The following is a 14,493-nucleotide window of genomic DNA, read 5'->3' as shown; positions in this document are numbered from 1 at the left end:
TCTCCATGTCCCTGTCAACACTTCCCTGAACAATTCCCCAAACATTTCCCTAAAAGCTTCCCCAAACATTTCCCCAAACATTTCCCTAAAAGCTTCCCCAAACATTTCCCCAAACATTTCCCTAAAAGTTTCCCCAAACATTTCCCTAAAAGCTTCCCCAGACATTTCCCCAAGCAGGTTACTGACCTGGCTCCATATAAAAGGAATAAAAATGTGGATCTGGTCGCCCCCTCCACAGCCCCAAAGCCCAAGCAATTCAGGGAACTCCATCTCCCAGCGACTTGTAGGGTTCTGAAGAGCCAAATTCCCACATCTGCTCCGAAGCCATGAGGAGACTGGAGCTCATTTCGGACACCAACTCGATTTTATTGTTTGAAATGCCAGGGAAATTCAGAAATGTGGGGATTCCTGCTGGCCCTGGACATCGTTCCTTGTCTTACCCCCTCCAGCTGTACCTGTCCCCTCCGTGACCGTGGTGGGGACAGGCTTGTGACCCTTCCAACATCTGCATGGGCTTCACGAGCCACCTCCGCTCCTTGTTTTGGGAGCATGGACAGCCCGTGCCACTGCTGGAACAGCCACCCACCAGCTCCTTCCGCGGGGTGGGAGCTGGGATCTGCTCTCAGAGCTGGTACTTCCTCAGCAGCTCGCTCTGCCACTGCCTCTTTTTGTTGGGAAAGGCGGCCGGGATCCTGATCCTGCGGAATTCCTCGATGCACTTGCCCAGCTCCGACTGCAGGGCCTGGCGCTCCTCGCTGCTGGCCGTGGCCGTGCTGGTGGCCCGAGTGGCCGTGCTGGTGGCCGTGCTGGTGGCCATGGTGGTGGCCGTGGCGGTGGCCGGGGTGGCGGTGGCCGGGGTGGTCTCCAGGCCATTCTCGGTGGCCGCTGCCCGGTCCGTGCCCCGCTGCTGCCCCTCCGGCAGCTTCCTTGGGGAGCTGTGCCAGCGCAGGGTGCTGGGCCGGGCCGGGCACTGCTCGGGAGCTTCTGGCCACGGTGGGGATTTGGGGGGGCTGGGGACCTCCCCGTCCCGAGCATCCCTGCTGGGGCTGGGCTCCTCAGGGCCGGCGGCCCCGGCAGCGTTCCCGGGGTCACCCCGGTCCTGCCGCATCCCGGGGCTCTGCCTCGGCTCCTGCAGGGCTGGGGAGGAAAGCAGAGAGGAGTGTGAGGAGCAGGACACGAGGGACCCGCTGGGAATTCTTTTAAAAATACACCTGGTGGCAGAGATACAAACAGGGAATGAGCTATTATGTGGCAAGCACGTTTCTCTCCCTCTCAGGATTTTTCATAGAGGTGCATAGAGAGAAATGAAAGAGAAAACAATTTCTATTTCTGCTCCTTGTTTTTCCTATGTGGAATGTGTTTGGAGAATTGTTTACCTGGAGTGAGTGCTTGGTTGGATTCTGGTGAGGATTGTTTGAGCCTGATGGCAAATCCAACCCACCTGGGGCTGGAGTCTCAGAGAGGGTCACGAGTTGTGTTAGAGATAGAGAAAGCAGTATGTAGTTTTAGTATCCTCCTTTTCTATAGTATATTAATGTATTTCAGCATAGTTATAATAAAGAAATAATTCAGCCTTCTGAATTGAGTCAGACATCGTAATTTCTTCCCATTGGGTTCGCCTGCATTTACAATACTATTCCTATTTAAAATCCCCCACCCTCCACTTTGCCTCCTGCACAGAAGCAGAAAATGTCAAGGGGGATCTTCTTTTTCCTTGAAAACTTCTGTAAGGACAGAGTCAGATTTTTTCCCCCTTTTCCTTCCTCTCTTTTTTTCCCCAGTTTGACATTTGCTGAACAGCTCCAGCTCGGCAGTTGCTGGAGGTGGGAAGCAGGGATGTCATCCATCAGCGAGCAGAACCCTTGAAGGATGGATTTTCTTTGGCAAATCTCTCTGGGAAGTTACAGGAATGAATCTTTGCCCCAAATTCTTTGAGTGACGGCATGAAGCCTCAAAGCTGCTTTAATCATCTTATCTGTGAACCTGGGAGCTGCTTCTGGGAAACGTGGAGCTGAGGCTGGGGAATTTAAGCACCCAAATTCCCAGAGGGAGCCTCTGGCTGAGCTGGGGAATGAATTCAAATCCTTCAGTTCCTCTCCAGCATCTCAGCTCCCAGAGCATCCCATGACTGTGGCTGCTTCAGGATAACATTTATTTTCCAAAGTTTTCAATTTTACATCCCATTATTTCCATCTGAGGCACTGCTCAGGTCACCAGGCTGAGAGCAAATCCAGGTTTCCAGGGAATGGCTCCTGAATATTCCTCCTACCCTGATGTCCTTTGGGTGGTCTGGCAGGGCTGGTGCCAGGCTACAAACTCACATCCCTACAACTTCCCTGCTCCTAATCGCAGAATCCCAGACTGGTTTGGGTTGGAAGGACCTGAAAGCCCCTCCAGTGTCACCCCTGCCATGGCAGGGACACCTCCCACTGTCCCAGGCTGCTCCAGCCCCAGTGTCCAGCCTGGCCTTGGACACTGCCAGGGATCCAGGGGCAGCCACAGCTGCTCTGGGCACCTGTGCCAGGGCTGCCCACCCTCCCAGGGGACAATTCCCAATTCCCAAATCCCATCTATCCCTGCCCTTTGGCAGTGGGAGCCATTCCCTGTGTCCTGTCCCTCCATCCCCTGTCCCCAGCCCCTCTCCAGCTCTCCTGGAGCCCCTCAGGCCCTGCAGGGCTCTGAGCTCTCCCTGGAGCTTCTCCTCTCCAGGGGAGCACCCCCAGCTCTCCCAGCCTGGAGCAGCTCCGTGGCCTCCTCTTTCCTGTGGCTTTGGACATCCCATTTAAGATCTTCCTCAGGTTTATCTTTCTCCCACTGCAGCCCATCTGGCATTTAGGGGGTGCGACCCTCGGCTGCTCCAAGGACACCCCACAATCCCAGCTGCCGCTCTGGCAGAAGGGACCAGCCTGGCTGATTTGTCTGATCTTTCCTCCCACACATTTTCCTTCCCCGGTGCCACTTGTGCTTTAGAGCCGCAATTAAATTCAGCAGCGGCGCTTCCGAGCAGCCCCGCGGAGCCGCTGGGATCCCGCTGGGGCAATTACCGGCTCCTGGCGGAGGTTTTGTGGGAAGCACACCCCGTCCCCACCCCGCGGCTCCACGAATCCAATTTGTTATTCCAGAGGCTGTGGCAGGGACGGGAGGTCGGGGCCAGGCTCCCAGCGCTGCCCTTGCTGCTCTCCCAGCGCTGCTTCCATCCCCAGGGATGTTGGAAGGTCCCGGCATGGATGGGGGGGAATAGAACATTCCTGGGTGATCCCAAATGAGGGGTCTTCAAATTCCTTCCAACCTCTTAAACTTGGGTGATGCGGGCAGAAAAAAGAGATGGATAAAAGTTTCCAAACGAGCACGCTGGGTTTGGGAAGTGTGGGAAAGGGGGTACCAGGGTGCATCCTCAACATCCCAAACAGCTGCTCCCGTGCCAGCTGCTGGAGCCCATCAATCTCAGGACTTGACTCTGCACAAATTGTTCTGTTTTATGGGATTAATCCAGCTGGGAACAGCATTGGGAGCTTCCCTGGCCAATGTGCTTTGGTGCCCTGGCACAGGTCCTGGCAGTGCCAGTGGTGCCAGCTGGATCACCAGGGAATCCTGATCCCTTGGCAGGGGGCACCAAGCTCAGGTGCAGAGAGTTGTTGGAGCCCCAAACTCGTGACACAAATGGCAGAAAACCCAACTCGACTATCTCTGGATTCTCCTTCTGTAATCCATTCCGGCTGCTGGAAAAGCTCAGCAAGAAGCTGGGGAAAAAAAATCCAAACAAAACAACAACAAAAAAACCAAAACCAAAACAAACAACAAAAAAAACACACACACAAAAAAATCATCCAAACAAACAAACAAAAAAAAAACCCAAACCAAACCAAACGAACAAAAAAAAATTAACAAAAAAAGCCACTTCCAAACAGCAAAAAGGCAGCTCCTGAACGACCTTGGAACCCTGGGAGGGTAATGCAGATTTTCCTCTGTCCCACAGGTGCTGCCAGGAGGAGGCAAGGTGGGGTCAGGGATTTCAGGGATTTTCCTGAGGGCTGAGTTTTGGGGAGGTTCCTGGGCTGGAGGGGAGGTGGACACTGGTACCTGCTGCTTCCGTGTGTTCCAGGGCTTGTCCACTCCCTGGAGGGTCCCGTGGTGGGCAGAAGCTCTGCTCCCCTGTTCCTCCCAGGTTCTCTGTGAGAACAAGAATTGCATAAATTGTGGAGATGTGCTCACAAACATCACCCTGTGGGTATGGAGCTCACAGTTCCACCTTCTGTAGGAATCTTGGGAGTCCTGGAATGATTTGGGTTGGGAGGGACCTTAAAGCTCATCCTGTTCCACCCCTGCCATGGCAGGGACACCTTCCACTGTCCCAGGCTGCTCCAAGCCCCATCCAGCCTGGCCTGGGACACTTCCAAGGATCCAGGGGCAGCCCCAGCTGCTCTGGGAATGTGTGCCAGTTTTATAAGGATGTTTGACTGCAGGATCTCAGTCCATGTTGGGATAATGTGATTGCAGGAAATGCCCTGGAGATCCTTTATCTAAATTAAATCAGCGTTTGCCGAGTGCTTGTGGATGTCCACAGGCTGTAGGAATGGCTGGAATGTGGGAATGCCTCCAGCCTGGAGTCCAGGGCTGCATTGCCTCATCCCTGGAGGAGTCCCAGGCCAGGCTGGACAGGGCCTGGAGCCCCCTGGGACAGTGGATGATGTCCCTGCCCATGGCAGGGGGGGTTAGGTGACCTTTAAAGTCCCTTCCAACCCAAGCCAGTCTGGGATTCTGTTCCAGGACTCCCGAGCATGGGATGCTGTACAATTCTGACCCTTTTAGCCTTTAAATCCGCGTGTCTGTCAGGACTGACAGATGGAGATCTAACTCCAGGCACCTTTTGTTACCCAGGACTTCAATCCCTCGGAGCTGGAACAAACCCGTCCGAGGTTTTTGTGCCTTTAATTCCCAGCCAGCTCCCGCCGGGATCTAAATCAGCCCTGGCCACTCCACCCCCTGAGCGAGCCGATATCCATCAGCACCTAATTACTGTTCCCGATCATCCCACGGCGCCTTTCATCTCCAATTCCTCCTGATTCTCCTGATTTCCTGCCCTCCCTGGAGCTGGCAGGGCCCACGCCCAAGAGCTGAGCGAGGGGAGCAGTGTTTGGGGCTGGAATTTTGGCTGCCCTCATCACAGTTGATTCCTGCAATTCAATCCGTCCCCTGTACAGCTGTTCTTGTTTCCAAAACATTCCCTTTTTTGTTTTTTTGGGAGCTCTGCTGTCGGTGTTAGGCTGTTTCCTGTGGATCTGTGCAGTCCAAGTATTTTTTTCCTGCTTATTTTTATCCATATTTATAAAATAGACCCATTTAGCAGTGGATATTCCCTGTCACTGCTTAATTTAACATCTGCTCTAATCTGCTCCAGTTCTGGCATTCCCAGGAAAACTGAGAAAAGAACAACAAATCCCCTCTCCAAAGGTCTCCCAAATTCCCTCTCCAAAGGTCTCCCAATTCCATGTCCAAAGGTCTCCCAAATTCTCTCTCCAAAGGTGTCCCAATCTCCTCTCCAAGGGTCTCCCAGCTCTCGCTGCCTTCTCTCCATGGGCAGAAGTTTTGCTTTTCCCAGAGCTGGGACGCTGCCGCTCCTCGCCAAATCCTTTGGGATAACATGGATGGGATGAGCAGGAGGAGCTGTGGGGCTCCCCTGGAAGTGCAGCCAGCTGAGGGGGAGTGAAGGACAGCAGCTGTCCCACAGCAGGACTTTGGGCGACTCCCAATCACTTTTCCAGAGCAGCCACTGCAGCTTTATGGCCGGGGTGGGAATTATGACGGATTCAGACACCAGAGGTCAAATTCCGGTGGCGGCGCAGAGGCCTGGGCTGATGGGAGCCAACGGAGCCATCCTGCTTTCCATCAGCACAACATCTGCCTGGGCTTGGGACCACGTGCAGCAAAAACAGCTTTCCCTCCTTGCCAAGCCCATCCATTTGGATAACCTTTTATTCCCCAAAAAGTTCTTCCAGGCCTGGCACAGCTGCCCAGGGCAGGACTTCCCATTCCTGGAGGGATTTAAAATCCCTGGGGATGGGCATTTGGGGTGTTGCCACACTTGGGAATGGCTGGGCTATGGTCTTAGGGGGTCTTTCCCCATATAAATAATTCCATGATTCTAAGACCTGCCTTTTTATTGGGATTAGTGATCTGTAGTGTGGATGGCAAAGATTGCCAAGAATTTTTCCAAGAGGAGCAGCTCCTAGTGAGCCTGAGCTGCATCCAACCTGGAATTGCTGATCTCCACTTGGAATTGTTGGTTCTCACCTGGAGGTGCTGATCCCCACCTGAAAGAGCTGTTTCCCACCTGGAATTGCTTATCCCCACCTGGAATTGTTGGTTCTCACCTGGAAGTGCTTCCACCGTGTCTCCCTTGAGGTCCAGGATGGGCTCGGAGGAGGACATGGGCTTTTTGGGGCTCTGCTCCGGTTCTGAAGGCTCAGGGACGGGAAGGCTGAGCCAGGAGCTTCCTAAAAATCAACACCCAAAGGAGAAAATCTGACAAGGGAAATGATGCACAGGGAATGTGGGAAGACTGGTGGATGGGAATAGAATCCAAAGCACCTCCCAGAGCACCACGCTGGGTTTCCAGGGTGAGAAATGATCAGGAAAACTCCCAGTGCCTCCCAAACCCTTCTTATGGTGATCCCAGAGCTTTGGGCAATGCCTGTAACCACATCCCACATTTTCCACCAGGAATTGCTGCCCCTTACTTTGGTCCTGCTCTCCTGCCTTTTCCCTAAACCTTTCTATCCCTGCCTTTCCATACATCGCCTCATTTCCATGGATTTACAAACAGGGAGGAATACAAAGTGTTTGTCCTACACTGGGATTAGTGCTTCAGCTTTCCATCGTTTTCTTCCCTGACATTTCCACACAGACGCTTCCATTTGCCACCAGCCCAGATGAGCCTTTGGATCCAGCTGCAGTTCCTGCCCCATCCAAGGGATTTTCCATTTTCCTCTCCATGAGTTGGAGCAGGATCATCCCATTGGCACAGAGAGCAGTAAATCCCCTGAACGCTCCAGTTCCACAGCTCCTCCCACCAGGCAGACAGGGAATCTTGGAATCATCACCCAGGAAGATCACCCAGGACACTTCCATTGTCCCAGGCTCTCCAAGCCCCATGTCCAGCCTGGCCTTGGACACTTCCAGGGATACAGGGACAGCCACAGGTTCTCTGGGCATCCTCCCAGCCAGGAATTCCTTCCCAATATCCCACCTAACCCTGCTCTTCCAGAGGAGGATGAAGACTTTCACCAAGGCCACCCTGATTTGGGATAAAGGCAATCCTGCTCCACCTGGCTATGGGAAGCAGGGGATGCTCCAGCTCCCCAGACATCCAGAGCTGAGCAGGATTCTGTGTTCAGTGGCTGCCAGAAACCAGGATAGCAGGAATTTGCCCAGACACAGCCTGGCCAGGCTGGACCTCCAGGGTCCACTATGATCCAGAAGAAGGAGCAGCCTCCAGGAGATGGCAGCAGGATCCCCTGTGCCCATGGCTTCCCTCATTAATTGTGGTTCCCGAGACAATTCCTGGCTCCTCCCAGGCATCCTGCTTCCCAGGACCACCAGCTTCATCCAGAGGCTCTGTGGTCACCACCAGTGCAGCTGGAAAGGTTCCATTCCCAATTCCAATTAATATCCCAGAGCAGCTGGCTTTGCATCCAGTTAAGTCCCAAAGTCCTGAGTTAAGTCCCAAAGTCCTGGAGGAGGGAATCTGAGCTGAGCTCCATTCCAGTGGAGCATTCCAAAGCCTTTTGGGCAGAACAGCACCTGGACAGGACACAGGGACGTGGCTTGGAGTGGAATTCCTGGCACAAAAGTGGAAGGGCAAAGGTTTTCTGTGGAGTAAGAACAGTTCTGAATTTCATTCATTTCATTCATTAAATTAATTTCATTTGCATGGCTGAGCTTCTCCAGGTGTTCCCAAACATTCCAGCAGAGCTCCAGGGCGCTGCATTCCCACTTCCACGTGCTGACCTGCAGCCCGTGCTTATGAAAGATTTAAAGGCCAAGCTGTCAGCGCTGCTCTGGGGATGGACTTTTCCTCTTATAGCTCTGTCCCTCTAATTCTAATAGGATTGGGAAGAGGAGGCGGAGGCTGGAGCAGCGCCAGGAGCCAAGGGAGGGTTTGTTCCTTCCAGAGGCTTTGCACTCTTTGCTGGAGCTTTCCAGAAGTTTGTTCCTCTTCCAGCGTCTCCCGTCATCTCTCTGGGATTTTGGGTTAATCCCTGGGACAGTGGGAGCAGAGGAGCTGCTCTGTCCTGGTTTTCCCTCATCCCAGGGATAACAAAATCCTCTCCATGTGCTGGCTGTCCGTGCTTGCTCTGCCAGAAAATCTGCATTAATCCCATTTTATTTCAGATTTCAGATGGGCACTCACTGCTTCCTGGAGTTTGGGAAGATTTCAAAGCCACCACTGGGAAGTGTTGGCTCAAATCCATGTTGTCCAACAAGCACCACGGCTTTGGGATATTCCGTGGATGTGGTGAAGGGATGGAAGTCACCAAGCGCTGGGACCCTCGGGAATCACAGTCACTGCTGAAACTCAAATGTTTGGGACTCTTCCTTCCCCCACTCCCAGGTTTTTTCCCAGGACAGCCTTTCCCATGGATTTACCTGGAAGGCTGCAGTGCCTGGAGAGCTGCCTGGAGAGTTGGCCTCGCACAACGGGACCTGGAAACAAAGGAGAAGGTTTGGATCTGGATCCATGCTCCAAGATCATGGAATTCTGGTGACCTCCCTCCACACTTACCCACCCACGTGTGGGTCTGGGTCCTGCTCCAAAATCAGGAATTCTGCTCTTCCACATCCACACCCCCACTGGAGAGGGATGCAAGGAAAATAAGCACTGTGGTTGTGTCCCGTGAAAAATCATTCCCTGGGATTTTCCCCTTGGATGTGCCATGAGCCCAGCCAGGTTTTATGGTGCTTTTCCAAAATATCTGGGCTCCTCCCAATTTTTCCTGCATTTTGGAAGCTGGGAGTAACCTGACCCCCCCCCCCCTTAATCCATGGGAAAGTTCTCCAGCTCAACCTCATCCCAATTTCAGCAAGAGTTGCCCCTGCATCAGCAAAAACCTGGAGGTTTTGGAAAGGGAATTTTGATCCCAGATATCCTGTAGGAGCAGGGCCAAAGCAGTGTCCTGGTGCATCCCCTTCCCCGGGATTTGGGATCAGATCAAGCCTGGGCATCGCAGCAGCCCAAGATTTTTCCACTGGAAAAAGGAAAGAGCCACCCTTGTGCTCCTTGGAAGCCTGAGGAATATTCCCTGCTCTCCATCCAAGAAATCCTCAGCTGTGAACTGGGATCAACAACTTGTTTTCCACTCTGAGGGAAGGAGGGGAAGTCTGGAGTCACTCCCAAATGCTTTATGAATTCCATGGCTTTTGCTGGAAGCAAAGGGGGCTGGAATGAGGCAACTCTGCCTGGCTGGAGCCAGTTACTATTGGAGTTTTCCCTGGAAACCCATTAACACAACCTGGAGAGGGAGGTGAAAATCACCCTTAATACCAAAATATTGTTGGAAAGGGGGAAATTGGGATATTCCATGTGGGAGCTGAAGGAATAAACACATTTTTGACCAAAAAAGGGATTTTCTGCACTGTTTCCAGCCCTTCCTGAGAAATTTGCACCTGGTTCTAATTAACCCTAAAGCTTCATTAATGATCAGTTTGGCACCAGTCATAATTAATACCAAATGTGCATTTCCCCATGGAATAAAAGGTTTACCTGAGCACATTTGCAAATTCCATTTAGGAATTGTGGCTGTGTGTTAATTAAACTGAAATCATAATTAAAAGCAGAATTAAAAGCCTTCTAATAAACGGGGGGTTGGGGGGGGGGAAATCCTTTGGTTTTATGTTCAGTCCACAAATGTGTGGATAATGGAGAGCAGTTATTCCATTTTCCTGAGGGCTCTTGGATAAAGGCCATCCAAGAGGCTTTTAAGGAAACTCTGAAGCCAAGGGGGGATTGTTGAACTTCCAGCATGGATTAAAAGCTTATTAAGGGAGAGAAAAAAGGGATGGAATCAAGATTTTTGCTCCCAACATATAAATAATGGAATAATGGAATGTTCCCAAGAGGCCATCTCGGGATGAAGGGCTTTTATTACCCAGGGAAGGGGGAAAGGGGAAAGAGCCAAGAGGAGAACAGAGGAAATGGAATCATGGAGTGGTGGAGGTTGGTGGGAAAGGACCTTGGGATCAGCTCTGATGGTGAATCTTCCATTGGGATGGATGGAACAACAAACAGGACACAGGAATGTGCCTTGGGAACGTCCCATAAACCTTGGTGGGGTTACGTCAACTTCAGAGACTCAGGAGAGAGCTGGGAATGTTCACCTGGGAAGGGAAGGGTCCAGGGAGAGCAGGGGCAAGGCCAGGAGGGGTTTTAGCCTTGGTGTTGTTTTTTTTTTTTTTTTAAGAATTAATCAGGAAATTGCAGCTTTAAGGTTGGAATTAAATCCCTTTCAATCAGTGGCTCCAAGCTCCTCCTATTATTTAAATAATGGATTGGGATTTTTGTTTGATTCTAGTCTTCAGGATAAAAAGAGAAAAAAGAAACTCCACAAACAAAATAAACCAACCAAAAGAAACCTCCATGGATCAGCACAAAGGAGCTGCTCTGAGCACACCCGAGGTGCTCCAGCTGTTCCCAGCCTCCTCCAATGCTTTCATCCAAGATCCAATTAATTATCACGGAGCTGAGATCTCATCTGGGACATCCACGAGCACGGGAGGTCGCAGTGACCACTCCGAGCCCCAGATGTTGGATAGTGGGAAGGAAATCCTGGCTGGGAAGGTGGGGAGGTGCTGGGATGGAATTCCCAGAGCAGCTGTGGCTGCCCTGGATCCCTGGCAGTGCCCAAGGCCAGGTTCAGGGGTTTGGAGCAGCCTGGCACAGTGGGAGGTGTCCCTGCCATGGCAGGGGTGGCACTGGAGGGGCTTTGAGGTCTCTCCCAATCCAAAACATTCCATAATTCCAGGCGTGCTGCTGCTGCAGGATCCTTGGGGGCACGAGCAGGGCAGGTGGGATCAGCCCCAGCTTGGAAGGGGCAGATCCCAGGGGGAGAAGGAGGGAAGGGAGGAAGGTTCCTCCCCCAGGAGGAGCCAGCCCCTCTGGGATATCTGCCAGCAAACCTGGGAACAGAGCTGGGAACAGAGCAGGGAATAAACCTGGGAACAAAGCTGGGAACAGAGATGGGAATAGAGCTGGGAACAGAGATGAGAACAGAGCTGGGAATAAACCCAGGAAGAAACCTGGGAATAGAGCTGGGAACAGAGCTGGGAATAAACCTGGGAACAGAGCTGGGAACAGAACTGGGAACAAACCTGGGAACAGAGATGGGAACAGAGATGAGAACAGAACTGGGAACAAACCTGGGAACAGCGCAGGGAATTGTTGGAAAGGATGAACAGCACAGCATTCCCTACAGGGAATAAACCTGGGAACAGAGCTGGGAACAAACCTGGGAGCAGAGCTGAGAATAAACCTGGGAACAGAGCTGGGGACAGAGTTGGGAATAAATCTGGGAACAATCCCAGGAACAGAGCTGGGAATAAACCTGGAAAAAACCCTAGGAACAAACCTGGGAATAAACCTGGGAACAAACCTGGGAACAAACCTGGGAACAGAACTGGGAACAAACCTGGGAACAGATCTGGGAACAAACCTGGGAACAGAGCTGGGAATAGAGCTGGGAACAGAGCTGGGAATAGAGCTGGGAACAGAACTGGGAACAAACCTGGGAACAAACCTGGGAACAAAAGTCATTCCCAAGCTGGGAACAGACCCGGGAACAAACCTGGGAACAAAAGTCATTCCCAAGCTGGGAGAGACCCGGGAGCACGCCTGGGAGCACGGGGAGGGTCCCTGGCCCTGCCAGGCTCGGTGGCAGCAGCCAGGACAGTTTGTCCTTCATTTCCCTGACACTGCTGGATGACCTCAGCTCCGGAGGGACAGGAACCGCTCACGGTGGAGATCCCTGGTGCCAAAACCTCATTCCTCATCCAAATACAAATGAATCCCGCTGGAAGGAAGCAGCTGCGCTTTCCAGCGGCAGCGGTTTGCCGGAGGGGGATTGAAACCACTGGGAAATGTCAGGAATTGGGAGGAGTGTTTAACATCAGCACCTCATCGCAGCCCCTCGTTGCCTGCTCCGCTTTCCAGCCTGCTGGAAGTGCTTTCCCGGCCCCTTTTGCTGGCTTTGGGAAGACCGGGAATCCTTCCAAACCAGGACCTGGGGATTTCAGTTCCCCCGGAGCCAAATTCCAGTCAAAAGCTGCGGAGTTAATTTTTTTTTTTTTTTTTTTTTTTTTCCCCTGGGGGTTGCGTTAAATCCCCTCCAGGCACGCAAAGGACAATGATAATTTGGGAATAAAATGGGAAGCGTTGGCTGCGCCCTCGCTTCCCTGGGATTTGGAGCTGCTCCGTTGAAGGGACCGAAGGCGGTGACAGGGACAGGGATGAGGAGCTGGGAAAGCAGCTGGGGATTTAAAAGGTGCAAGAGCCGCAGGAAAAATCGGGAGTCCCGAAGGTCAGGGAGGCTCTGCCTGCTCCGAAATCCCTGCTGGGATCTCTTGGAGCGATGGAAGCTGTGGCTCTGGGGGAGCAGCCGGGATCCCCTCCCCGGACAATGGCATTTTTAGGGTGCCAGGTTTGCTGCTGCACCCCCCAGACGCCAAGAGGATCCCGTGGGAGCCAAAGCATCCCAAGATCCAGGGAAAAACCCCTTTCCTGGGATGCCCTTGGGGTCTGTGGCGGCGGAGAGGAGCAGGGGAGGCTTTAGTGGAGGGAGGTTGCGAAACAATTTCCTGTTTACTTCTCTCTTTTCTCAGTTAAATGCAGAAATGCTCCCCAAGTGTCACTTGTGCCCTCTCCCCGTCCCCTGTCATCCCTTTCCTTCAGCCTCAAGCCCTGCTCTCCGCACCCATCCCAGCTCAGGATCCCTGCCCTGGAAAAGACCGCTCCCCCGGCTCCTCATGGCATTTAATCCTCGGAGTTGATTAAAGCGGGCCATTAAAAGCAAATTAGGGACTAATGGGAATAATGGCTGTGCTCAGGGAGCGATTCTGGGAGAGGGGACGGCACTGAGCGAGCTCTAATCCCATGTTCTGCCGGAGAGGGGAAGGATTTGGGTTTATCCTGGGATTTTTTGGAAGTCTCGTGTCTAAGGAGCTGATCCCCAGGTGGGGCCAAGCAGGGTTTGGTTTATCCTGCCCGGTGAAAAGCAGCTGGAGTGAGCCAGGGAAGTGTTGGGGGTGTTTGGAACACCTGGGATAGTGCCCATGGAACTGGATCAGCTCTCAGGTCCTTTCCAATCCAAACCATTCCATGACTGCAGGACAATATTCCATGGTTCTCTCAGTGCTTGGGGGTCCAGATGTGGGCAGGCTGTGCTTCACCAGAGCGAGGATTTCCCCACATCCCAGAGGGGAGGGAACTCCTGGAATATCCTTTCCACGGCTCCCAGCAGAGCTCTGCTCTCTGGGACACCCAATGAGGACCTCAAAGGACCCATTTCCTCACACTGTGCCTGGGGAAACTGAGGCAGGACAGGCTGGGCGAGGCACAAGCCCCAGTCTGAGGTTGTTTTGTTGTCTCTTTGGGTTGTCCAGGTCCCCAAAGCTTCCTGTGCACTCCTCATCTGATCCCAAGAAATGTTCCCTGTCCGGCCAATCCCACAGCTCAGGGCTGGCCTAAGGAAAACTTGATTTTTTTTCCACTTTCTTTTATTTATTCTTTTCATCTTTGAGCCTTAAACATTTGGGCTTTGTTTGGGTTTTCGGGGCTGGGCCCTCCCTAGTCCCAGAAAGGGCCCCAAACCAAAGCCAAACAAACCTCAATCCCTGCAGGGGCCATTCCTGAGAAGTTGGGCTGGATGATCCCCGTGGGTCCTTTCCAATCTGGAATATTCCATGGTTCTAACTGGATGGGAACTCAAAAGCTGAATTTTGAGGGAAAAATCTGATTTTTTCAGGCAGTTTTCCTTGTGAAATGGCCCCAAAATCTGCAGCCCCTCATGCCTGCTCCTGGTGGGAAGGGGCCGTTGCTCCCTGGGAAGAACATTCCAGAGATTTTATTCCAGGGAACAATCTGCTCCTCCTGCCTGCTTCCCACAGGGATCTTTGGAATGATGGCACAGATCCATGACAAGGCCAGGCTCCATCTCCCTTCAGAATTCCAGATCCCAGAATCCCAGACTGGTTTGGGTGGGAAGGGACCTTAAATTTATCCCTGATGGGAGTTTTTAGGGGTGTGGGGGTGAAGGAAGGATTCATCCTTTAGGATGCTGGTGGCTCTGCATGCCAGTGGGTTTATCCCACTGGGATTTATCCCGGAGAAGGGAAAGGAGGGACAGCAAACATTTGGGATGCAGAGGTTGTGCTTTGGCTCCAAAGAGATTCAGCTGGGATCTGGTTTAGGTTCCTTGAAGGAACATCTTTCCCTCAGATCCTGCC

The 14,493-nt window shown here is 52.6% G+C and overlaps 1 protein-coding gene across 2 annotated transcripts; it reads right to left on the bottom strand.

Annotated features, from left to right (window-relative positions):
• Window positions 1–345: 345 nt before the first annotated feature.
• On the bottom strand, window positions 346–14,493 carry LOC146763298 (uncharacterized). Of its 2 annotated transcripts, XM_085570811.1 has the most exons (4): window positions 8,647–14,493; window positions 6,372–6,494; window positions 4,081–4,170; window positions 346–1,137 (listed from the first exon to the last, which is right to left on the bottom strand). In XM_085570811.1, exons 1-4 carry the CDS (start codon window positions 8,933–8,935, stop codon window positions 623–625), a joined length of 1,017 nt encoding a protein of 338 aa, XP_085426937.1. In that variant the 5' UTR covers window positions 8,936–14,493; the 3' UTR covers window positions 346–622. The 2 variants fall into 2 exon arrangements, with proteins under 2 accessions (XP_085426937.1, XP_085426938.1); XM_085570812.1 differs by having other exon boundaries at window positions 6,372–14,493.

Source organism: Lonchura striata, chromosome 4A, assembly GCF_050655825.1.
Source record: "Lonchura striata isolate lonStrDom1 chromosome 4A, ASM5065582v1, whole genome shotgun sequence".
In the NCBI taxonomy this organism is placed as follows: Eukaryota; Metazoa; Chordata; class Aves; order Passeriformes; family Estrildidae; genus Lonchura; species Lonchura striata.
The sequence above is the reverse complement of the archived record's forward strand: the minus strand, read 5'-3'. Positions and strand labels throughout refer to the sequence as shown.